A 24,361-nucleotide genomic window follows, 5' to 3' on the forward strand; every position below is an offset into this window, starting at 1 on the left:
TCATCTGGCGAATAATTCTCATAACAAATTCCTTTTATTTTGTATTGCTTCAAAATCGTAGTCCTCGCACTTCTGTCTCTTTAGTTGTTCCTGTTTGGGGGCGGTAATGTTTCTTTTTGGACCATCAAATATAATATATTCATTGTGAATTAAAAGGAATTAATCATTAAATAATGGTCTTGATTTAAAGCTAGACGGCCTTTCGATTTCATAAATTCGGTGAAATTTAGTTCCCTCTGAAACGTGGTCATTGTGATACATGTTTATTTCTGTAATATCTCACAAAATATCAGGCCAGATATGTGGTTGGGAAGTTATTTAATTTGAGGGGATTCCCGAGCAAATCGCTCGCTTCATGCAGTCAAGCAGAAAGAGGAAGTCCGTGTGCGCATGCGCAGGTTTACCTTCATCTTTTTCTTCTTCATTTGGGTTTTACGGCAGCTGGCATCCACAGTGTTGCATTACTGCCATCTACAGGTTTACCTTTGAGCGTGCATTGACAGTTCCATCATTCTGTCGCTAAACGAACAGCTGATTACACCGAGGTGCTCGCTGACCGCCGATATTTATTAGTTTGGTCCTGTATTTCCTTTCCTTCACAACATAACAGCTTTTCTAGTGGTTAGCATGGTCGCCTCACAGCAAGAAGGTTCCGGGTTTGAACCCAGCGGCCGGCGAGGGCCTTTCTGTGTGGAGTTTGCATGTTCTCCTTGTGTGTGCGTGGGTTTCCTCCGGGTGCTCCGGTTTCCCCCACAATCCAAAGACATGCAGTTAGGTTGACGTGGGGTGGCCTTGGGCTGAGGTGCCCTTGAGCAAGGTACCTGACGCCTGACTGCTCCCCGGGCGCTCTGGTGTGGCTGCCCACTGCTCTGAGTGTGTGCATGTGTTCACTGCTTCAGATGGGTTAAATGCAGAGGATGAATTTCACTGTGCTTGAAGTGTGCATGTGACGAATAAAGGTTTCTTCTTCTTTTCCATTAGTCAGTCTTTCACGTTTCATTCGCACACTCACGTCCTCCATTTTTCTCTCCTGTTTCAAATTTGTATCCCACAATGCCTTGCGGGCGGCACGGTGGTGTAGTGGTTAGCGCTGTCGCCTCACAGCAAGAAGGTCCTGGGTTCGAGCCCCGGGGCCGGCGAGGGCCTTTCTGTGCGGAGTTTGCATGTTCTCCCCGTGTCCGCGTGGGTTTCTTCCGGGTGCTCCGGTTTCCCCCACAGTCCAAAGACATGCAGGTTAGGTTAACTGGTGACTCTAAATTGACCGTAGGTGTGAATGTGAGTGTGAATGGTTGTCTGTGTCTATGTGTCAGCCCTGTGATGACCTGGCGACTTGTCCAGGGTGTACCCCGCCTTTCGCCTGTAGTCAGCTGGGATAGGCTCCAGCTTGCCTGCGACCCTGTAGAAGGATAAAGCGGCTAGAGATAATGAGATGAGATGAGACAATGCCTTGCGCGAACAGGGAAAGCCCATCACGTGATGCATGATGTAGTATCTTGAATTGGGTCATATGGTGAAGCAGGAAAAAATAGTGGAGAATTTAGGGCCACGCAGCCTTAAATTCATTAATTGTTCTATTTAAAAAAAAAACTAATAAAATTGGAAGTCTGTGATTCAAATTCAGTAGCTTTCGGTCCACTAAACAAAAATATTTGGGTGTCAGGGAAAATTCTTTTAATGACCTACACTTGAAAAATCTGAAAGGCAGTCTACCTTTAAAGGAAAGCACATTAATAACTCTGAAATTGAGATCCTGTGAATTAAAACCCAGTTCAATTACTCAAAACCATCGTGTAATCATACAAATAATTAGTCATGTTGAATAATTCATGAAAGTTTGTGTATACATATAGTAATGGACTGTAATTACCCTAATACTTGTACAGTATATGATTTGGACCTGCAATACAGTGCTCACAGATGTGCATACCTGAAATCAACACATGTTCTAAAGTGCATAAGAACCACTCCCACTCCCTCTCCCCTGCTGCCCTGACCTCTTGCATAGCAAGTCTACATTGAAAATATTAGAAGGGAATAAAACAACCACCAGCTTATCAGGTCCTTCCATTCTGAGAAAATGTCTTAAACAATCCATTGAAGTGTGATTACTTGTGATTACTTCTCTAATGGTTCTCTAATGAATGAAACTCTGGCTGATCTCATGAGCTCACGTTAAAAATCAGGACTGAGAAAATCACAACTTATGAGTCACATTATTACTTTGTTCTCTGAGTGATCCGAGGTATAAAATGGTGCTGAGCGAAGGCCAACCCTATTTTAATGTAATGAACACATGTACCATGTGTTCGATTGGACCACGTGCTAGACATGTGACATTGGACTAACTAGTGTCCACACATGCGACCAACAAATACTGTGAGCAAAATAAAATAAAGTGGGGGTAGGTCCTTCAAGTCTTACATCTGTACATCTGAAAAGCACTGGTTGCACTTGCAACCTATGGATAGCTAAGAGCAAATGTCTCAAGGGTTAAATAAAATGTATATTTTCATTATTTTGATAAAAGATGTTTTTTTTTAATCTACAATAGACATCTGAGAAAATATATGTGCAACTTTTTGTATAATAAGCGCGTCTACGCATGTGTGTCCAAGATAAAAGATAAAGGTAATTATATACAACAAATGCTGAATGTCTTCTCACATCTGTCTGGCTCTTAAAAATATTTCCCTTTGTATTTTTAGTTGATTTGGATTTAAACTCACGACTCCTACATTGCTAACATGACCACAACATGGACAGTCAGACTCAGAAGATTAAGACAAATGATTTGGGTGATTAAAGTAGAGAGAGGGGAACTCAATATGTTTAAAACATGGATTGTCAAACTTATTTATGGGAATACCTTCTGTGTATATATTTCAGGTCTGCTCATTGGATCCATATTCCCCTATTCTATTTCCACCTGAACTCACAGAAAAGGATGAACATTAGGCATTACCAGTTCAAAAGAGCTGCAAACTATTTTTGCCAAATGGCTATGTTGTAAGCCATATTTGTACTATGGTACTAAAGGCGTCATAGTGTGCTAGTTTGCTATCCATGACAGATCATTACAATGTAGAGCACATAAATCACCCAGACAGTGCTAACTGCTCAGTGGACAGGCTTTTTGGACATCAAATAAGTTATAAGCTTCCTTTTCCATCCTATGCATACTACAATTAGATCCATGATGTCATCTGCCCTTTCTCCTTAATCTCCTCCACAATCATGTGTAGTTGTGCTTGCCATCAAAGCTTTGGAAGGCTGACGGCTTGGCCAGTTGCCTCAAGGACAGTGTGTCTGTCTTGCTGTCAGGCCTCACACCGGACTTGCTCCTTTGGAATGGATTCCTGGCACGTCCCTTGTCCATGCGTTCACTGATGGAGAAGCTCTTTCGGGCATAGACGTTAAAATGGGAGTCCTCTGAAGAGGAGCAGCTATTGGCTCGTTCCAGTCTGGAGGCTGGAGAAGAGAAGGGGCCCAGGGCTAAGCCCAGGGCCAAATCAACCCCCATACCTCCACTGGAACAGGGCTTGCTGGTCTCACCTGAGCCCTCTGTGGGCTCCTCAGGGTCAGACTCAGTGTGTCTCAGCTCAGCATCACGCTCTGGGTGTGAGGCACACAATTCCTGGGGCTTCTCAAAGGTGAATGATCCCCCAGGTGAATCTGAGCGCTCAGGCACTGAGTATGACGTCGAGACACAGCGTGTGTCAATGCAGTCTGTGATGCTGGTGTACTCAGCTGCCTTTACTTGCATGCCCATGCCACCATAGTAGGTGCGTGGCATGAACATCAGGCTGTGGGACTTCACCATTGGTGTCTCATCCAAGAACAAGGGCCCAGCTGCTGATAAAAATCGACTGCTCTTGGAGCGCTCAAGGATGCCTGCTGAGGGTGGAGGGGATGGCTCTGTGTCCCACGGGGGCAGGGCATCTGGTGGGAGGTGGGTGGTGCACAGTGACAGGTCGGCGGCAGCACTGTCCTCGAATAAGACAGTACCATCTGGTTGTCTTTCACTAACGCCTGCCTTACCGTGGTAGTCCCGTTCCCTGGACAGCACCGCCTCCATGATCTCAGAATGGAGGGATGGCTCTCGAGCAAGAGTCTGAGGCATTCGAATTGGTTCCAGGAAGCTCTCTTGGGACTGTGCCTCCTCCGTTGTGGACACATATATATCGATGCAAGATGAGGGTCGGTGCTGCTGTTGTACAGACAGTGTATTCAGAGGGGCAGGTTTGCCCTCTTTTGTGGCAGCTCCTGATGCAACTGACTGTGAGCTATTGGCACGGTGTAAGCTCAAAGAGCGCTCCTTGAAGAATCCCTCGACTCGGTCTGTCCCACACCTGTCTCGGGATGAATGTCCTAAGTAGAAGGAGTGGCTTCTCACCCTTGGTGCCAGTGCAGTGGGTGAGGTTGGAGAAATGGACTCCTCACCACCCTGTTCCATAGACTCCTGCAGCCGGTAGGTATTTCCCTCCTGGCTGTTGAAACTGCTCTGACGGAGGATATAGTTAGTGTCAGTGCAGTCTGACGACGTCCTTGAGCGTGCCTTGTTCACCTCAGTCCGCTCCACACCTGTAACTCGCTCCAGAGCGGCGGCCATACGGCCAATGAGTTCCTCCATCTGTGCCAGCCGAATGTCCACTGTCTGCAGTGAGGCCTTCATGAAGTGTTCCCGCTCGTTTACCTCCTCCAGCCTCATTGCCATGTTTTCCACCCTGATGAGGACAAGAGTTTAGAGTTTAAAGAAGCCTGAAACAAAATAAGAACTGAATAAATTTGAACAGTGGTTTGAAATGTATTTTAAAACATCCATGTCAGCACAATCGGAACCTAAGCGACAACCGCCTCATGACTATTAATAATTTTGCAAAATTCTTGGCATTTAAGGAGATTTAAAACTAGTGTTTGATTTGAAGTAACTTTTAAAGTGGCATTCCACCATTGGATGTATTCTTTGGCATAAAATACGACAACATATATAAACGGTATCACTAGATAGAGAAATCTTTTAGCTTCAAAATGATATATCAAACATAATTTTTTGACAACGACAAGTATATTAATTTTGCGACCAAAGTCACCTACCCTTTTAATTTCCGCGAGGTAGTGAAACGTGATGTCATCGGCAGGTTCCCCTTCTTGTGTACCACGTGACGTATCCTACCTCTTGGATTTGTCCTACCAAGCCTACTGCGCATGCGCGAAATCCAGGAGGGTAGGAAAATTCAACAGTAGTTTTGTCCTACCGATCAGCTGGGCTGATAGAAAATCGGTGAGTATTTCACGCATTTGCCGATTTTTATGTTTTGTGCGTATTGGTCGAGTCTTTGGCCGAGTCAAATAATTTATAATGACTTGTTGTGAATAATAAAATGGTCTGCATGAGAACTTGCTAATTGTAATGGCGTCATGTGTTCTGCGCATGCGCAGTAGGCTTGGTAGGACAAATCCAAGAGGTGGGATAACTTTACAGAACACCGACACGTGGTACACAAGAAGGGGAACCTGCCGATGACATCACGTTTCACTACCGCGCGGAAATTAAAAGGGTAGGTGACTCTGGTCGCAAAATTAATATACTTGTCGTTGTCAAAAAATTATGTTTGATATATCATTTTGAAGCTAAAAGATTTCTCTATCTAGTGATACCGTTTATATATGTTGTCGTATTTTATGCCAAAGAATACATCCAATGGTGGAATGCCACTTTAAGGTAGTATTTTTACTGCTACAATTGACTGAATATAGTTCATCTGAGTTTTGTGCAAGTTCCATGAACCTTTCCGATGTTACTCGTATCCTCTCATCGTTGGAAGAGTTGAAGCGATCATCCTTTTCTCGGAAGTATTCTTCGATGCACTGCTCTTCAAAATCATGGACTTTTTTCAACTCATCTTCTGTGATGAAGAGCTCTGGTAGTATGAATTAAAGAGTTTAACCTCTGCATTATTATTCAGCAGTTTATTTTGATTGTTTCATATTTGTATGCAGTATGTCTTACTTTTAAATTACTGAGCCTGCATACAACCTAGCAGGACAATCACCATGTATGGTGGTGATCTATTCACCTTATAAAGAACTTGATAAGTAGCTCGACATCAGCAGTTAAGCAAAGCTTGTCTGAAAATTGTTAATATGGCTATAATGAAAGTTTACGATACTGGTCACTTACTTAATCCAAAGTCCCGTTCATCATCATCATGCTTCCTCCAGCGACAGCAGAGATGCTTGAGAAGCATGGTCATGTGACTGAAGATGATGAGGGGAGGAGGAAGAACAGGGCGCTCGTGAAATGTCATGATCAGCTGATAGCGCTGAAATTTCCACACCTGGTTGGAGATGGACTTCACCTCAAAAAACGTATTGCTGAGGAGACAACGTAACCGTCTTAGTAGTCATCAACATTTCGCTAGTAAGGCCAAACACAGAAATGAGATTTATACTCAAATTAAAGTCTTTGTTTAACATGTCTAAATTCAACCTGATCTCATGCAAAGTTTGTGAGAATACTGTGAGAGATTTTATTGGATTATATATGAACAAATTTACCATATAAGAAAAACTATGGCCCCATCCCTCACTCCAATTTTAAGCCTTTCATGTGAATTGCTTCAAGGGATTTCTTACAGAGCTGCAGTTATGGAACAATTTTATCAAAATGTCTTCTGATACGGAAGACAAATATGCACCATTAAAGCTTAATATTTTAAACATAATTTATTCTCTTTGTGAACCCTGTTTTTGGATACCATGATACATACAGGGTTCTAATTCAAGTTTATTACAACTACATAGAAATACCTTGTTCGTTTATACTCACAGTTTCAAACAGAAGGCAACTGTCGTATATTGACAAGTGCCTGACTGACAAATTAGCATGCCGGTATTATCAGCCAATATGAGCTAATTGCAGATAAATTGGTATTGGCATTTATAATGACTGATAAACAACAATTAAAAAAGGAACAGAGAGATGGATAATGGATTCTTCAACCATGTTAAAGGTGTTGTTTTTGCATAGTTTGTCCACCAGAGGGCATACTGCATGTCCACTGTTGGCAACACAGGTGTTTGGAACGCCACAAATCCCAGCAATCAGCTGGCCCAAGCAGACTTTATATTTTCTCAAGGATAATATATTTATGCTTGATTTTTTTTTAATTTATAGGTTCTCTTTGTTTATATGGCAGGCCCAAACACATAATTTCCTTAATGTTCATTGTTTGTAGTACTCTGAAGTTTATTATGGCTCTGATATATATATATATATATATATATTTTTTTTTTGTATTTTTATACAACCCCGATTCCAATAAAGTTGGGACAAAGTACAAATTGTAAATAAAAACGGAATGCAATAATTTACAAATCTCAAAAACTGATATTGTATTCACAATAGAACATAGACAACATATCAAATGTCGAAAGTGAGACATTTTGAAATTTCATGCCAAATATTGGCTCATTTGAAATTTCATGACAGCAACACATCTCAAAAAAGTTGGGACAGGGGCAATAAGAGGCTGGAAAAGTTAAAGATACAAAAAAGGAACAGCTGAAGGACCAAATTGCAACTCATTAGGTCAATTGGCAATAGGTCATTAACATGACTGGGTATAAAAAGAGCATCTTGGAGTGGCAGCGGCTCTCAGAAGTAAAGATGGGAAGAGGATCACCAATCCCCCTAATTCTGCGCCAACAAACAGTGGAGCAATATCAGAAAGGAGTTCGACAGTGTAAAATTGCAAAGAGTTTGAACATATCATCTACAGTGCATAATCTCATCAAAAGATTCAGAGAATCTGGAAGAATCTCTGTGCGTAAGGGTCAAGGCTGGAAAACCATATTGGGTGCCCGTGATCTTCGGGCCCTTAGACGGCACTGCATCACATACAGGCATGCTTCTGTATTGGAAATCACAAAATGGGCTCAGGAATATTTCCAGAGAACATTATCTGTGAACACAATTCACCGTGCCATCTGTCGTTGCCAGCTAAAACTCTATAGTTCAAAGAAGAAGCCATATCTAAACATGATCCAGAAGCGCAGACGTCTTCTCTGGGTCAAGGCTCATTTAAAATGGACTGTGGCAAAGTGGAAAACTGTTCTGTGGTCAGACGAATCAAAATGTGAAGTTCTTTATGGAAATCAGGGACGCTGTGTCATTCGGACTAAAGAGGAGAAGGACGACCCGAGTTGTTATCAGCGCTCGGTTCAGAAGCCTGCATCTCTGATGGTATGGGGTTGCATTGGTGCGTGTGGCATGGGCAGCTTACACATCTGGAAAGACACCATCAGTGCTGAAAGGTATATCCAGGTTCTAGAGCAACATATGCTCCCATCCAGACGACATCTCTTTCAGGGAAGACCTTGCATTTTCCAACATGACAATGCCAAACCACATACTGCATCAATTACAGCATCATAGCTGCGTAGAAGAAGGGTCCGGGTACTGAACTGGCCAGCCTGCAGTCCAGATCTTTCACCCATAGAAAACATTTGCCGCATCATAAAACGGAAGATACGACAAAAAAGACCTAAGACAGTTGAGCAACTAGAATCCTACATTAGACAAGAATGGGTTAACATTCCTATCCCTAAACTTGAGCAATTTGTCTCCTCAGTCCCCAGACGTTTACAGACTGTTGTAAAGAGAAAAGGGGATGTCTCACAGTGGTAAACATGGCCTTGTCCCAACTTTTTTGAGATGTGTTGTTGTCATGAAATTTAAAATCACCTAATTTTTCTCTTTAAATGATACATTTTCTCAGTTTAAACATTTGATATGTCATCTATGTTCTATTCTGAATAAAATATGGAATTTTGAAACTTCCACATCATTGCATTCCATTTTTATTTACAATTTGTACTTTGTCCCAACCTTTTTGGAATCAGGGTTGTGCATTTGACTCTTTTCAAAACAAAAGGTTAAAATATTTATGTGTTTCTGAAAAGAAAAGGCCAATATATTATTATCGGATTTATAAATCCTCAAATAAAAATTTGGTATTGGTCATAAGAATCCTAGAGTCGGGCTCTAATACTGAAACATCAGAATATCTGCACATTTGTATCATAGTCGTAAAGTCTTAATTGGCCATACTTGAAGACAGCAATGAGAAGATTGACCAGAAGAATGTTGGCAACCAGCAGGTAGCAGGCCATTATAGCAGGCACAATCCACGCGCCAGTCTTACAAGGGGGCAAGGGCACACCGTCCTCTGTGGTGATGTTCTGCCCACATGGTGCTATGGAAAGATTGCATTAGTTGTCATTAAAAAGATCTTGATGTGTTCATGAGACTGACAGAACTAATGAAAGCGAAATGAAAAACCAACACAAACCACATCCGAAAGACCTTATTGGCGAGCACGCAACCAAAAAATGATGAGGAGCAATAAGGAGTGAGAAGCCAAATGGTAAGCCTATATGCACTGAGATGTGGATCTGAGGTTCCTTTCAAAGCATATTCATTCATGTTCAACAGCATTCCCCAATATATTTAAACATGTCCTCGATGTTTAAAATATATTGATATGTAAGAGTGTAGCAATCTCATACAAGATGATTGTGTAGAATGTATCTAAAATACATTGTTCGTTTTTTCCGGAATGGATGGTTCAGTTGCTGTGGATTTCAACAAGAAGACAGTCATCACTCTTGGAGCTGTTTGTGTTTGTGGATATCCTTTGTTTGCTGTGGTCAATCACACGTGGAAGCCCAAAGATAGAGAACTGAAGTAACACCAATTTGTATTCAGACCATAATTTTGTTTAATCTGTCAAAAAAAAAAAAAACTCTGACAACTGAACCACATGAAAAAACATTTGGTGATGACGACAGGTGGCGAATGTATGGAGGAGTCTGAGGAAAGAGAACCTATATTATTTGTAACAATTTTTTTTACATATTATACACACAACGTATTTGCCTACCAAGTTTTTCACAAGAGAAATATTTTTAAAAATTAAGGTTCATGTTCAAGGATAACTACATGTAGATCTGAAGTTCTGTACATATATACAGTATATTTGCAGCCTATAGACAGACAGTAAATATTAGCATCTATGATTATTTCCAATCCAGTGCTTGCTGTTTTGGAGAATGTTTAGCTCGCTTATGGTGTTAGAATGAATGGCAGTAGCATTGCATACCGTATGTCTGTGTGGTTGTTGTACCATGCAATGCCACAGAAGTTAGCATGGATGGGTGATGGAGCATGCATTCAGCATGATCAGGTTTCCATGACTGAGATTAGAAATTAATAGCTGACCCTTCATCTCAATCCATGTTTCACTTCTATAATGACTTTTTGCATGATTTATACCTTAACCTCTTTCACCCCAAGGGGAGAAGCAGATAGGTCAGCAGAAATACACTTCATTTTGGCAGAAAGAACATTATTATTAAAGTGATTTTCTTGCTAATTTGCGGGGCCAATCTTCAAATTGTATAAGCATACTGGCTTGCTACTTGCTAGCTAACTGTTTGGCTTGCTAGCAGAGCAGAGTAATGTACCGTAGTATTTGGCTTGGTAAAACCCAATGTGAACATATCAAATCAAATTTTATACTTTTGAAGTGTTTTATTGTTCCCTTTTGCCCTTTATAGCCTGCTTTGAAAAGAAAATTGCATCCCATATTAAGATCTCTGGCTACTTTTGGCTCCTGAAATCCACACTGGCTAACTCCAACAGGCTTAATACCAACAAGCTTCTCCTATGGGGAAATGTTGAAGGAAAATTAAAAAAAAAAAAAGACATTAAAAACTACATTGGGATTTATTATACTATACAACTATACTATAAAACCAGTACTAGCTAGAACCTCTGGCATGGAAACATTTGAGTGTCAAATTGAGTGTCATACTTGTCTTGGCAACTAAAGGGAATAAAGTGAAATAGATGGCATGGCAGTGAAACTGGAATGGCACTAGCAAGGGAATTCTTGGTAAATAAATAAAAAATTCATATTTAAATATATATTTGGATTTGCCTATATGGGATGGACCACTGTTACGCCCAGTTCCTTGAGTTCGAACGTAATTTTCAACCGGCCAGAGTTTTTCATTCAGCCTGTTCTGTAGCTTCCTACTATTCATATCTGCAACAAAAAATGACAGTGTTATTTCAGCTCTCTTGTCTTTGGGCTATCCACCTATGAGTGCACACACACACACACACACACACACACATACACACACACACACACACACACGCGCACACACACACACACATATGCACAAACACAACTCCCAAATTACATAAATTTATATACATAAGTATACAATATAGTGTCTTGCATAAGCTCCCACTGAACCTTTCCACTTTTTGTAGTGTTACAACCTGGAGTTGAAATGGACATGAATCTATACTAAATAGCCCATAATATTTGGGGGGGGGGGGGGGGGGGGGGGTCCCTAAATTAGTTCTGGTGCAACCACTTGCCATTAGAAGTAACATAATTAATAGTGTTTGATTAAAGTGTCATGTGATTTTAATATAAAAACAACTGTTACTGGAAGGCCCGAACGATTGAAGACAGCATACTTAAACAAAGAAATAATAATAATAATAATAATAAGTAGTAGTAGTAGTTACATTTTTATAGCATCCCAATGTCACTTTACATAAGGGGGATAAATAAAAATTGAAGTAGATAGAGCATTAACAGAGGAAAAGTCTTTAATTCAGATTAGAAAGTAGAGAAAGAAGAGCAGCCACAGAAAATTTGAGGAAGAGAATTCCAGACTTTGGGGGCCATGGAACTGAAGGCCCTACCTCCCATGGTGGAAAGGCAGGTGCATGGGACAATGAGTAGATTACTGCTAGATGATTTGAGAGCACGAGAGGGCATTAAGAGTTCTCTGAGGTAGAGAGGAGCAAGGACATGCAGGGCTTTGAAAGTAAGAAGTAAAATTCTTTAACTTGATACCGAACAGAACTGGTAGCCAGTGTAGCTGGGAGAGGTTGGGGTGACATGAGCAGAGCGCTTAGATTTGGTTAAAAAAATTTAGGGAGACCAATGAAGAGGTAAGTCCATATCACAACAGGAAGCAGTTGTTCACAGGACAACCATAGCCCAGACACTCCACAACATGAAGCATGGTGGTGGTAGTATCATGTTATGGGTATGCTTTTCATCAGCAGGAACTGGGAAACCGGTAAGGGATGATGGAACGTGTAATGGAATCAAATACTGTGAAATCCTAGAATAAAGTTTGCAAAAGACTTGATACTTGGTAAGAGGTTAACCTTCCAACAAGACAGTGACTAAGTGTACTAATCTGCACTGGTGTTGTTCAATACCATGAACCTGAATGTGTTAGAATGGCCCAGTCAAAGCCCAGATCTCAATCCAAATTTGAGACAAAACTCACTAATCAATCACTGTCTTCATTCAATTTAACAGACTATTTTTTTTAAGAAGAATGGCCAAAAATACCAGTATCCAGATTTGCAGAGCTGAAAGAGACATGTCCTAGAAAACTTACAGCTGTAATTGCAGCCAAAGGTGGTTCTACCAAATATTGAGTCAGGGGTGAATACTTATGTAACCAATACATACCACAATTTATAAATGCTGCACCTTCAAATGTTGGGCATATTGTGTAAATCAAATGTTAAATCCCAATTAAATGTATTTCAGATAGATAGATAGATAGATAGATAGATAGATAGATAGATAGATAGATAGATAGATAGATAGATAGATAGATAGATAGATAGATAGATAGATAGATAGATAGATAGATAGATTTATTTATTAATTCCCTGAGGGAAATTAAATCATCATAGCAGCCTCAGTGTTGGTGGACCATTCAAGCTTGTCATCTAGATGAACGTCCAGGTACTTACAGGACCTAACAATCTCCATGTCACTCACACTAATGCAGACCAGAGAAGGTGGGGTCTTCTTTTTCCTGACATCCACAACAATCAACTTTTCTTGGCCACATTCTGCTGCAGGCCACATTGGCCACATGCTACTGCTTCACAAAGCAGTCCATCAGGCCCTTGTACTCCTCCTCCTGGCCACCCTCCACACACCCCACAATGGCAGTGTCAACAGAATTTCTGTAGATGACAGGATTCACAGTTGTGCTTAAAGCTTGATGTGTAGATGGTGAACAGGAAGGTTTAAGCACAGTACCCTGGGGGCCCCAATGTTACTCACCAGAAGTGCAGACACACAGCTTTGTAGCCTCAGAAACTGTGGTCTACCCATCAGTTAGTCCTTGATCCATACAACCACAGGGGTATCCACCTGCATGTCTTACAATTCATCCTTCAGCAGTCTAAGCTGGATGGTTTTGGAGGAACTCGAGAAGTTGAAGAACATCATCAGCACCATACTATTGGAGCTATCCATGGAGGAGTGGGCCATCTGCAGCATGTATATTATTGCATCTTCCACACCCACATGTGGCTGATATGCAAACTGCAGAGAGATCCTGAGCTCATCAATGGTCATAGATATGCTAGGACCAGTCTCTCCATGACTTTCATTATGTGAGAGGTTAGTGTTATCAGCCTGTAATCATTTGGGACTGGTATGCCCCTTCTTAGGTCCTGGCAACAGGCATGATGTTTTCCATAGCACAGGAACTCTCTTGAGGTACAGACTCTTGTTAAAAAGGTGCTGGAGTACTCCACATAGCTGGTCAGCACACGCCTTCAGCATCCAGGGCTGATGGCCTCTGGCCCAGCAGCCTAGCTCTCTCTTCACCTGGTTGGCTCTGATGTAAAGTCCAGCCTGGGCAGTGGGGGACATGGCAGGGTCCAGAGGGATAGTTTGGGTGCTGTGGGCGGTCAGGGGGTGTGAGTCAAACGTGTTGAAAAACTAGTTCATCTCATTTGCTTGCTCTAGATCCCCTTTGACTGCACCCCCTTCTTTCCTCTGGAAGCTGGTGATCTCTCTTATCCCACTCTAGACATCCCTAGCCTTGTTTATCCCTAACCAGTTCCAGGTTGTAACACTACAAAATGTAGAAAAGTTCAAGCGGGAACCTTACATGACTTTTGTTGGGCAGCCTTATCTATGAGATGTGGTTGTGCCATAGTCTATTCATTTTTTAATAATGGCTTGAAAAATGTAATTTGATTGGATTGAAAACTGTTAAAACTGTTAATAATGAATAGTACTCCACAGTAAGATTGGGATTTTTAACCAAACCTTGATTGATACATTTTCAGAACTTTGTCTTGGACTTGCTTTGATAGCAAGCCTCATGTAAACCAAGAAGCTAACAAACTGAGGCCTTCCAGGTGTATTTATAGATCAAGTGACATGGGGCGCAAATAATTCTTAAATAATTTTGCAAACTATATTGACCCCACCTTTTAGTATTATGATATACCATATAGCCAAATGTATGTGGACACTTGACCGTCACATTAATAAGAGGTTTTTGAACATCCTATTCCAATATGCTTAATCGCTGTTATAACATCCTCCAATCTTCTGGAAATCCATTCCACTAGATTTTGGAATGTTTGTGCCCATTCAGCCACAAGAGCATTAATGAAGTTGGGAACTGATATTGGGCAAGACGGCCTGGCAGGTAGTTGATATTCCAATTCAAACCACGTGTTCAGTGGGGTTGAGGTCAGGGGTCTGTGCAGGCCACTTGAATTCCTTCAGCCCCACCTAGGCAAATCATGTGTCATTTCTTCTTCTCAAAAATATCATATCAAGACATGCAGAACATCAAGAGATGAAGAATTAGCAGAGTTATATTGCTACTTACCTTGAGCAAGTATAACAATTGACTGTACCTAACATTAAATGTTTGCAAGCTAGCTAACCTAGGTACCTAAATGAACATGATGTTCACATAATTTCTTTTAATATGATGTGACTTGGGCATTTTTAATATCCAAACTGAATTAATATTATGGTTATATTTTAGGGTGGCATGGCGGTGTAGTGGTTAGCACTGTCGCCTCACAGCAAGAAGGTCCTGAGTTCAAGCCCAGCGGCCGACAAGGGCCTTTCTGTGTAGAGTTTGCATGCTCTCCCCATATCTGTGTGGGTTTTCTCTGGGTGCTCCGGTTTCCCCCACAGTCCAAAGACATGCAGGTTAGGCTAATTGGTGGCTCTAAATTGACTGTAGGTGTGAATGGTTGTTTGTCTCTATGTGTCAGCTCTGCGATGACCTGGCGACTTGTCCAGGGTGTACCCCGCCTCTTGCCCATAGTCAGCTGGCATAGGCTCCAGCTTGCCTGTGATCCTGTACAGGATAAGCAGCTACAGATAGTGGATGGATGGATTATATTTTATTGAGTATGTTTGATTTTTCTTCTTCTCTTCAAGGTGTAGATAATGAGCTAGCTTAAGCATCAAAATAAGCAACATGCTGGAAGAAATGCAAAGAGCTCCTTGCTGAGGGCCTATTTACAACTGAACAAGACTTGGTTTTAGTGCAGAACTGTCAAAGTTGTCAACACTATAAATCTTTGCGACAAAGTTTGAAAGATGTCAGATGAAGTTCACTGGGCTATAGTGTCAGTAAGAGCTTGAGGTGCATGTTGGAAAGTATGTGTACGAGGTGTGGCAATTAAACAATGAGACTGGGGTACCACAAACCTGAACTATGTGGTATACATTGACCAATGGATAAGCATAAACAACCCCTGAAAACTGTTTGTGAAAGTGAAAATATGAGAATATGCATTGCTTGACGTATACATGTTTTTCTGACGTGTCGTAAAAAAACAATCAGTTCAAAAATCATGCAATGCATAATTTTGAAATTTTAGGTGAAATTGAAGAAAATGTGCCAGCACTCTCTGCACTCTAAGTGAAACAGTTTTTGGCTGAGAAACGTATCGCAGTACTTGACCACCCTGCCTAATTGCACCATGCAATTATTTTCATTTCCCTAAAATTGTCTGCACTCAGTGGAACCTGTTTTAAGTCTGTTCCAGAAGTGAAGAAGAAAACAATGGATCTTCTGAGACAACTCACAGAAAAATTGCTTTTATCAGTTGAAGACCAGAATGCAGCAGTTTGTAGTTGCAGAAGGGGAATATACGAGGGGTAAGTCAAAAAGTTCTAAGACAGATGTTATAATTTCAAAAGGAATTCAAATGAATTCAAAAAAGGAATACAAAGAAGGAATTCTCCAATGGAAACATTGCTTGCAGAAGTGTTTAGACTTAAATGGAGGATATGTAGAGAAATAGCTTTGTTATTTTCATAAATAAAGATTTTTTTCATTTGTCTTAAAACTTTTTGACTTACCTTCGTATTGAAGGGGAAAGGGGTTGAACTGTAAGTTTTTTTTTTTCATTAAAATTGAACTACAGCATTAGTCTCCTTATTTAAATCACCACAACTTGTATGTTCATGAGGCTTGACTGTTCATCAGCCCACCCTAAAACTGTCAATCACCTCATAAACCAGCCACTTTTAATTATCATCAAATAACTCCTATAATACATTGATCATAAGGAAAATATTGGGGGAAATGTCAAGACCAGTTGAAATGATAAAGACAGCACTATTCCTGAAAATAATTGATCTAGAAATGTAAGTTTGGCTTGTTTTACAATCATTTGCATGGGAATGTATGGGGTTAATAATTGTACTGAGGCCTCAGAGACATTTTGACTTAATTTTGAATCCCTTGTAGGGGGCTGCCATGCCAGAGCCATAGTACCCACAATTCCCTGCTTCACTTTATGGCCCATCTTCTCCCCTTTCACTGTTACAGCATTGAACACAACAATCCCTGTACTCGATGCCATGTTCTATCTCCGCCCATTCTTCTCACACTCACTGTAATGGTATTGGATACAGAGATGATACCGGATACCAAATACGGTGATGTCACGACTGTGCTTTAAAACCTGCGGCGGAATCGAAATTCTTTCTCTCTGGTGGTGGATCCCCACGCGTGAAAGAGAGACGTCGTTGCATCTGTGCTAAAGAAGAACAAAGAACAAAGAACGAGCTATTGATACCGGACCTTTAACCAAAGTTCAGTGTATTTGATCTTCACATAGTTGTAATAACTGAACCGGTTAGTTACTGCAGCCCACGCAATATTTTAAAAGAGAAAAGGCGACCAGATCCCTTTTCCCTTTTGCAGTGTCGACAAACTACAAACAAGATTCCTTCCAGATCATCGGACGACCGACGGGACACCGAAGATCTTCAGCTGATGAGCTGTAAAAGCAAAAAGAACAGAACTGTTTTCTCCCTGGACTTGCGCGCCGCACTGTCTTCAGATAACAGACGATGCACCTTTGGTTGCCAAGCAAGAGCGATCTCAATTAAGGCTGGCATCTGGGCAATTGTTAGTCTTAGCTGTGGCTAGTTAATGTGAAGAGTGTTGTTTATTTGAATTCATTCATGGTTTAAATGTATGCATTTTGATTCACATGAAAGTTGGTCTTTGACCGCGTGTTGTTTGATTTGCTTTGTTTACTATTTGTATTAGTTAGATCGTGCATGTGCACTCTCTCTCTCTCTCTCTCTCTCTCTCTTTTTAACTCCCTCCATTGCACTACACCCCTCAACATTGGGCTTTCAGGAGTAGCTAAGGGTTGGGTAGAAGTTTGGGTTTAAGGCCTAGTTGAGAGTCCTTTGTTACTCTCCCTCGTGCGCTCTCCTTGTTGCCCATCCCCCCCTTTAAGCGGTGCCTAGCACAAAGGCTCGCGCACTACATTCACATACCACACCGATCTCTCGCCCGCACGCCGCACACAGCCTTGTTCCCTCACTCCCCTCCTCTTTGTTGTGCGCCTGCGCACACTCTGTCTCCCTAGCTCCTCCTCATCTCGTTAATGCGCAGCTGCACACATGCACGCACACGCCTACACTCACACACACACTCACACAGACACACAAACACGTGATTTCCCTCTCACATTTTAACATTCACTCACCCCTACACTGTAACACTTGTATATAGCCCATTACTTCTGATCACCATTAGTGCCTTGGTTATCATCATATTCACTGCTGATTTCTTACTCTGTTTACTGCTGGTTCTCATCCTGTTTACTGCTGGTTATTATTCTACTTACTACTGACTATTGCTTTATACACTACTGATTATTACTTGTATACATTATATCACCATTTATATTGAATTATTCCTTGGCTGCTATTGTTGCTGTATCTGATCAGTATTAGTTTGCTAATTTGTGTCCGCTATTTCAATAAATGGTACCTTTGGAGTAAACTGTGTCCTGTCTATTGCTACAGCATTCACTGAGTGCCAACCTCTGCCAACAAGTATTCTGATTGCCTTCGCCCATTTGGTTGTTATATGAATGTTATAGATCTAGAGTAAATGTATTACATTAGATCTACAATACTCACTAAAACTATAGCACCATCACCACTAAGTTATTCCATTGATTTTAATAGTTTAGCTATAAACTGTTAGACACTTGAATTAATGATTAATGAATTTATGAGACTGATACCTTTTTACATGTGACTGATTCGATAAGCCTATTGCACCTACACCCTGTTCTGACATCCATCCATATACAGTCTTTGCCATATACATATACAATCTTTGAGTGCAACAGGGTATATGGGTCCATATGTATATGTATACAGCCATATACATATACAGTCTTTGAGTGCAACAGGGCATATGGGTCCATCAGGCTGGATTTTCTGTTAACTTTGCTAACCAATGACAAATGCAGGTTTAAGTGTGTATGCTGCACAAATAAGTTTTGCTTGGAATCTATCTGTCGTATCAGTGTGCCATCCTTTGGGGGCCATGCACAATGGCAGCACTGGTACATTTGATAAGAGCACTCAGGCTCAGGCCGCACACAGTTTGACATACAACTGAAGGCTTGGCAAAATGCTACCCCACACCCCATCCCTGATGGACAGCTGCCTATGCTAAGGACCAGCCCTGGCTTGGAGTAACTAATTTTTAGACTCAGCTTCATGAATCACATGGATATTATTTTGATTCTATCTTAAACTTAACCATAATTCATCATCCTTACCAATCTAAAACCATTGTATCAAATGTTACATTCATCTTTTAGTAATAATTTGGGTGTCATTTAATACCGCATGTGGCACTGCTGGCATTCCAGAAACCCTCTAAAACATTCTGACAGATTCATTTTTACTGAATCAAATGATTCTGTAGGCAGGCTTGTAGTACTCGAGTCCTGGACTCGGACTCAAGTCTGACTCGTGCCCTAATTTTAAGGACTCGTGACTTACCTTGGACTTGAGCACTGATGACTCGGACTTGGACTCAGACTTGTGCATTAACTGCATTTGGATTCGTAAATTAGAGATGAAGACTCAGATTTTTTCTTTATTTTTTTGTAACATACCATAATAATTTGGCATAAGATATTTATATCTACATTAATTAATTTTTGTACTAATTTCGTGCAAGAGTGTCACACCTGCGTGCCTTGGCGCGTACATCAGATAGACTCTTGGGCACATTCCGGATAGTGCACGCACCAAGCGGACTCTCGCGTACATGCCGTAAATGACTCGCACCTGCACAAGATTAAGGCGTAATCATCTCACCAATATAAAAACAGTGAAAACACACTTACTTTGCGAAGTATTGAATTGCATTGCTGACCCATTACCGAGCCTTATTTCCTTGTTTGGTTTCCTGATCTTTGATTTCCTGTTTCTCGTCTTTGATTCTGCCTAGTCTACAGTAGCCTGTTTGTGCCTCATTCGACCTATTGCCTGTTTCACTGTTTTACGATTTTGCCTGCTGTTCCGGATTGTTTACCTGTCTTCACTTTGTGGCAGCGGGGGCATGGCCTAGCATCGGTTTGTGAATGGAGGGCGGGGCCAGGGAAGGTGAGTGGCAAAGTCAATGCACCTGCTGTTAATTAATGGTGTGTGTGTGTGTGTGTGTGTGTGTGTGTGTGTGTTGTTGCAGTGACAGAGGATAGAAAAGGAGGGAGACAGCAGAGAGAGGGGAGCTCTCCCAACCAGAACATGTGTGTGTGCGTGTGTGACTGTGTGTTAGCAGCGAGTGAGTGAAGCTGAAAAGCAGCAAGATAAGGAAAAAATAAAGTGTGTGTGAACATCAGCTCCCATTTGCCACGCTTCTGTACTCCACCCACATTAGGGACTTATTAGAGTGGTGTCGAAACCCAGGAGTATGGAAGGGAACCACCACATGGAGTCCTCCCCATTTAAGGAGCTCATCCATGCCCTCACTACCGCCCAGCAGAACCAGCATCAAGCACTGACCGCCCTCTGGAAGGAGCAAGAGCAATGCTTTGAAGCCTTGATGCGGGCCCAGCAGGAAGATTGCCAGGTGTTCCGGCATCTGCTGGCATTGGCAGGGGCTTCGACTGCCATCACAGCGGACCCTCCTTACGTCAACCTCACGAAGATGGGCCCGCATGATGATCCAGAAGCCTTCATCGCTCTCTTTGAGCAAGCGGCCAAAACGTGGGGGTGGCCGCTTGAGCAGCACGTGGTGCGCCTCCTCCCACTCCTGACTGGTGAAGCGCAGTAAGCAGCGCAGCAGCTCCCTGCTGACAGCCGGCTTATGTATGCTGACCTAAAGAGAGCCATCCTGCAGCATGTCGGCTGCTCCCCGGAACATCACCACCAGCACTTCCGGACGCTGATGTTGGAGGAGGTTGGCTGGCCGTTCGCATTCGGCCACCAACTCCAGGATGCCTGCCGGCGGTGGCTGAGGGCAGAATACCGCGACGCTGATGGGATTATGGATATGGTGGCATTGGAACAGTTCATCTCTTGACTTCCAGAAGGAACAGTGGAGTGGGTCCGATGTCATCACCCAGCGTCGCTAGAACAAGCCATCGAGCTGGCGGAGGACCATCTGGTGGCGGTTTTGATGGCAGGCGGACAAGGTGCCTCTCCTTGTTTCTTTTCTCTCTCCTTTTCCCCCTCACTCCTTCCCTTACCTGCCCCGTTCCCTCACTGTGGAGGCAGGGGCCAGCTCCTCCCCAGCTGGCCTGGCGCACCTGTGGTGTCCTCCCATCTCCCTCTTCCACGTCTGTGTCTTCTCCCTCTCAGGTGAGTGACGCCCATAACACTGGTGCAGAAGGAAAGCCTGGGCCGATGTGCTGCTGCGGGGAACTGGAGCATCTCCAGAGCCAGGGCTCTGCGTTGGAGGTGGGAGCTGTGATCCAGATCCCCAAAGCACCAGAGACCACCCCCAATCGGGCTGGAACATATCACATACCAGTAAGTGTTCAAGGGGATGCATATCACACATTGGTGGATTCCGGTTGTAATCAGACCTCAATTCACCAAAGCCTGGTGCAAAGTGAGGCATTGAGGAGAGCACAAGCAGTGAAGGTGTTGTGTGTGCATGGGGATGTTCACAATTATCCTCTAGTGTCCGTCCATATTCTATTCTGGGGCCAAAAGCATAGAATAAAGGCAGTGGTTAATCCTTGTCTCACCCACTCACTGATTTTGGGGACTGATTGGCCAAGGTTTCAAACCTTAATGGAACACGTAATAGGGGGTGGGTCCTGCAGCAATATGTCACGGGGGGATCCCAGTGTGGCATTGACTGGAGAAGCTGTCACAGAGCTGTCCACATCAGCACCGTGTCAGGGCAATATGAAGAGTGAGGAGCAGCTCACCCCTCCTCCCGCTCTCGGGGAGTCTCTTGAGGATTTCTCTTTAGAGCAGTCACGAGATGAAACTCTGTGGCATGCGTTTGACCAAGTGAGAGTAATCGATGGTCAAACTCTCCAGCCAAATGCAGCACCTGCTTTCCCATACTTCGCGATTATTAAAGATAGACTGTATCAAGTGATGCAGGACACTCAAACCAGTGAACAAATAACCCTGCTGTTAATCCCTAAGAGCTGCTGGGAACCCGTGTTCTATGTGGCTCACTTTAATCCCATGGCCGGACACTTGGGGCATGATAAAACGCTAGCCCGAATAATGGCCCGGTTCTATTGGCCAGGGATTCATGGGGACGTTCATCGGTGGTGTGCAGTGTGCCGCGAATGCCAGTTAGTAAATTCCGCAGCCACTCCAAAAGTGCCTTTGCACTCGCTCCCTCTAATTGAGACCCCCTTTGAGAGAATTGGTATGGGTCTCATTGGGTCATTAGATTGGTCAGCATGAGGATATTGCTTTATTTTAGTTCTGGTGGACTATGCAATGCGATATCCAGAAGCAGTGCCTCTCTGCAATATCTCAGTATGCAGTACTGCGGAGACGCTCTTCCATGTTATCTCCTGGGTCAGGATTCTGAAAGAAATCCTGACAGACCAAGGCACTACGTTTATGTCATGCACACTGCGTGAACTGTTTGAGTTCTTGGGAATTAAATCTATCTGCACCAGCATTTATCACCCGCAAACAAATGGTTTGGTAGAGAGGTTTTATCAAACACTTAATTTAATTCGGAAGTTTGTAAATGAGGACGCATGTATTTGGGACAAATGGCTCAAGCTCTTGTTATTCGCAGCACAAGAGGTCCCACAAGCCTCCAGGGGATTTTTCCAATTTGAATTATTATATGGGCAAAAGCTGTGCGGCATCTTGGACGTACTGCAGGAAAATTGGGAGGAGGGACTTTCAACTAGTAAAAATGAAATTCAATACATTCTCGATCTGCACACAAAGCTCCACACCTTCACACACTTAACCTAGGAGAATTTGAGGCAGGCACAAGAACATCAAGCCCGACTGTATGACAAGGGCACGCGCCTTCGAGAGTTCACTCTGGGAGACAAAGTACTCATGTTATGGTCCACGTCAAGCTCCAGATTAGTCACCAAGTGGCAAGGGTCCTTCGAGGTCACAAGGCGAGTCAGGGACGTTGACTATGAGGTAAGGCGAAAGGACAGGGGCAGGCCCTACAAATATACCACCTCAACCTATTGAAAGGCTGGAGTGAGGGGGTCCCTGTGGTGCTGGCATTGGTAGTTCTAGAGAAGGCAGAGCTGGGGCCGGAGGTAAAAACAACCAAAAGCACAACCCAAACTGACCACCTCTCACCAGCCCAACTCACAGAGGTGGTTAAGTTGCAGAAGGAATTTTCCGACGTGTTCTCGCCCCTTCCCAGCCACACCCACCTCATAGAACACCACATTGAAACGCCCCTGAGGGTGGTGGTGTGTAGCCGCCTTTATGGCTTACCCAAACACAAAGAAAAGGTGGTTCGGGATGAACTCAAGGCCATGCTGGACATGGGCATAATCACACAGTGACTTGAGCAGCCCAGTGTTCCTGGTACCCAAGGCTGATGGGTCGGTCCGGTTCTGTGTAGACTATAGAAAAATCAACGTGGTGTCTAAATTCGACATGTACCCAATGCCTCGCATTGATGAGTTGCTCAATCGGTTAGGTGCTGCTCGGTTTTATTCGACACTGGACTTTACGAAGGGATATTGGCAGATCCCCTTGACTCCTCTATCCCGAGAGAAAACGGCCTTTTCCACACTGTTTGGATTACACCAGTTTGTCACACTTCCTTTTGGGTTATTTGGGGATCCCGCTACATTCCAGCAGCTCATGGACAAGATCATCCGCCCCCACGTCACCTATGCAGCAGCCTACTTAGATGACATAATCATATACCCTCCCCGGAACCAAGAAAAAAATGTGTCTCTCAATTTCTCTTTTGTTGTGATTTCTTTACTAGGAATTTCCCAGCAACTCCCCTAGTCACATGATATATCATTGGAAAGCCCAGGATGTACTCTTTACAAGACACCAGGGTTCAAGTGAATAGCTTGAAAGAGAAAGAGGGTGTGCACGTAAAACAAATGTCAACTACAGAGGACACAAGTCTATGGGTTGGTTCTCAGGAGGATATAGCAGTAACTGGCTGCAGCACATAGAATGCTTTCGGGCCGTCCTAGATTCACTGAGGTGGGTGGGGCTCACAGCTAACCCGAAAAAGTGTGCAATTGGGTGGGTGGAAGCACAGTATCTGGGTTTCCCCTTGGGTCATGGGCAGGTGCATCCCCAAATTGACAAGACTGCAGCGATTGCGGCCTGCCTGAGGCTTAAGACCAAAAAGGGGGTGAGACAGTTCCTGGCGCTAGCTGGCTACTATTGTAGATTCATATCTAATTATTCGGACATCACCAGCCCGCTGACTGATCTCACTAAAAAGGGAGCACCAGATCCAGTCCAGTGGACAGATCAGTGCCAACAGGCTTTCACCAGGATAAAAGCTGCACTGCGTGGGGGCCCACTCTGACACTCCCCTGACTTCTCCCTCCCTTTTATTTTGCAGACAGATGCATCAGACCAAGGGCTGGGGGCCGTTTTGTCCCAGAAGGTGGAGGTCGAGGAACGCCCCGTGCTGTACATCAGCAACAAGCCCTCAATGCATGAGAGTAAGTACAGCACATCAAGAAAGAGTGCCTAGC

At 43.0% G+C, this 24,361-nt stretch overlaps 1 protein-coding gene across 1 annotated transcript in view; it reads right to left on the reverse strand.

Annotated features, from left to right (window-relative positions):
• Positions 1-3,232: 3,232 nt before the first annotated feature.
• Positions 3,233-24,361, reverse strand: part of trpm3 (transient receptor potential cation channel, subfamily M, member 3) — a 421,760-nt gene continuing 400,631 nt past the window's right edge. Inside the window, exons 23-27 of the mRNA XM_060906727.1 lie at positions 11,004-11,111; positions 9,113-9,257; positions 6,182-6,375; positions 5,789-5,921; positions 3,233-4,724 (exon numbers count right to left, since the gene is read on the reverse strand). Of these exons, the coding sequence (XP_060762710.1) occupies positions 3,233-4,724; positions 5,789-5,921; positions 6,182-6,375; positions 9,113-9,257; positions 11,004-11,111 (2,072 nt within the window). The remainder of the gene's footprint in view (positions 4,725-5,788; positions 5,922-6,181; positions 6,376-9,112; positions 9,258-11,003; positions 11,112-24,361) is intronic.

The sequence above is a fragment of the Neoarius graeffei genome, chromosome 24 (assembly GCF_027579695.1).
Source record: "Neoarius graeffei isolate fNeoGra1 chromosome 24, fNeoGra1.pri, whole genome shotgun sequence".
In the NCBI taxonomy this organism is placed as follows: domain Eukaryota; kingdom Metazoa; phylum Chordata; class Actinopteri; order Siluriformes; family Ariidae; genus Neoarius; species Neoarius graeffei.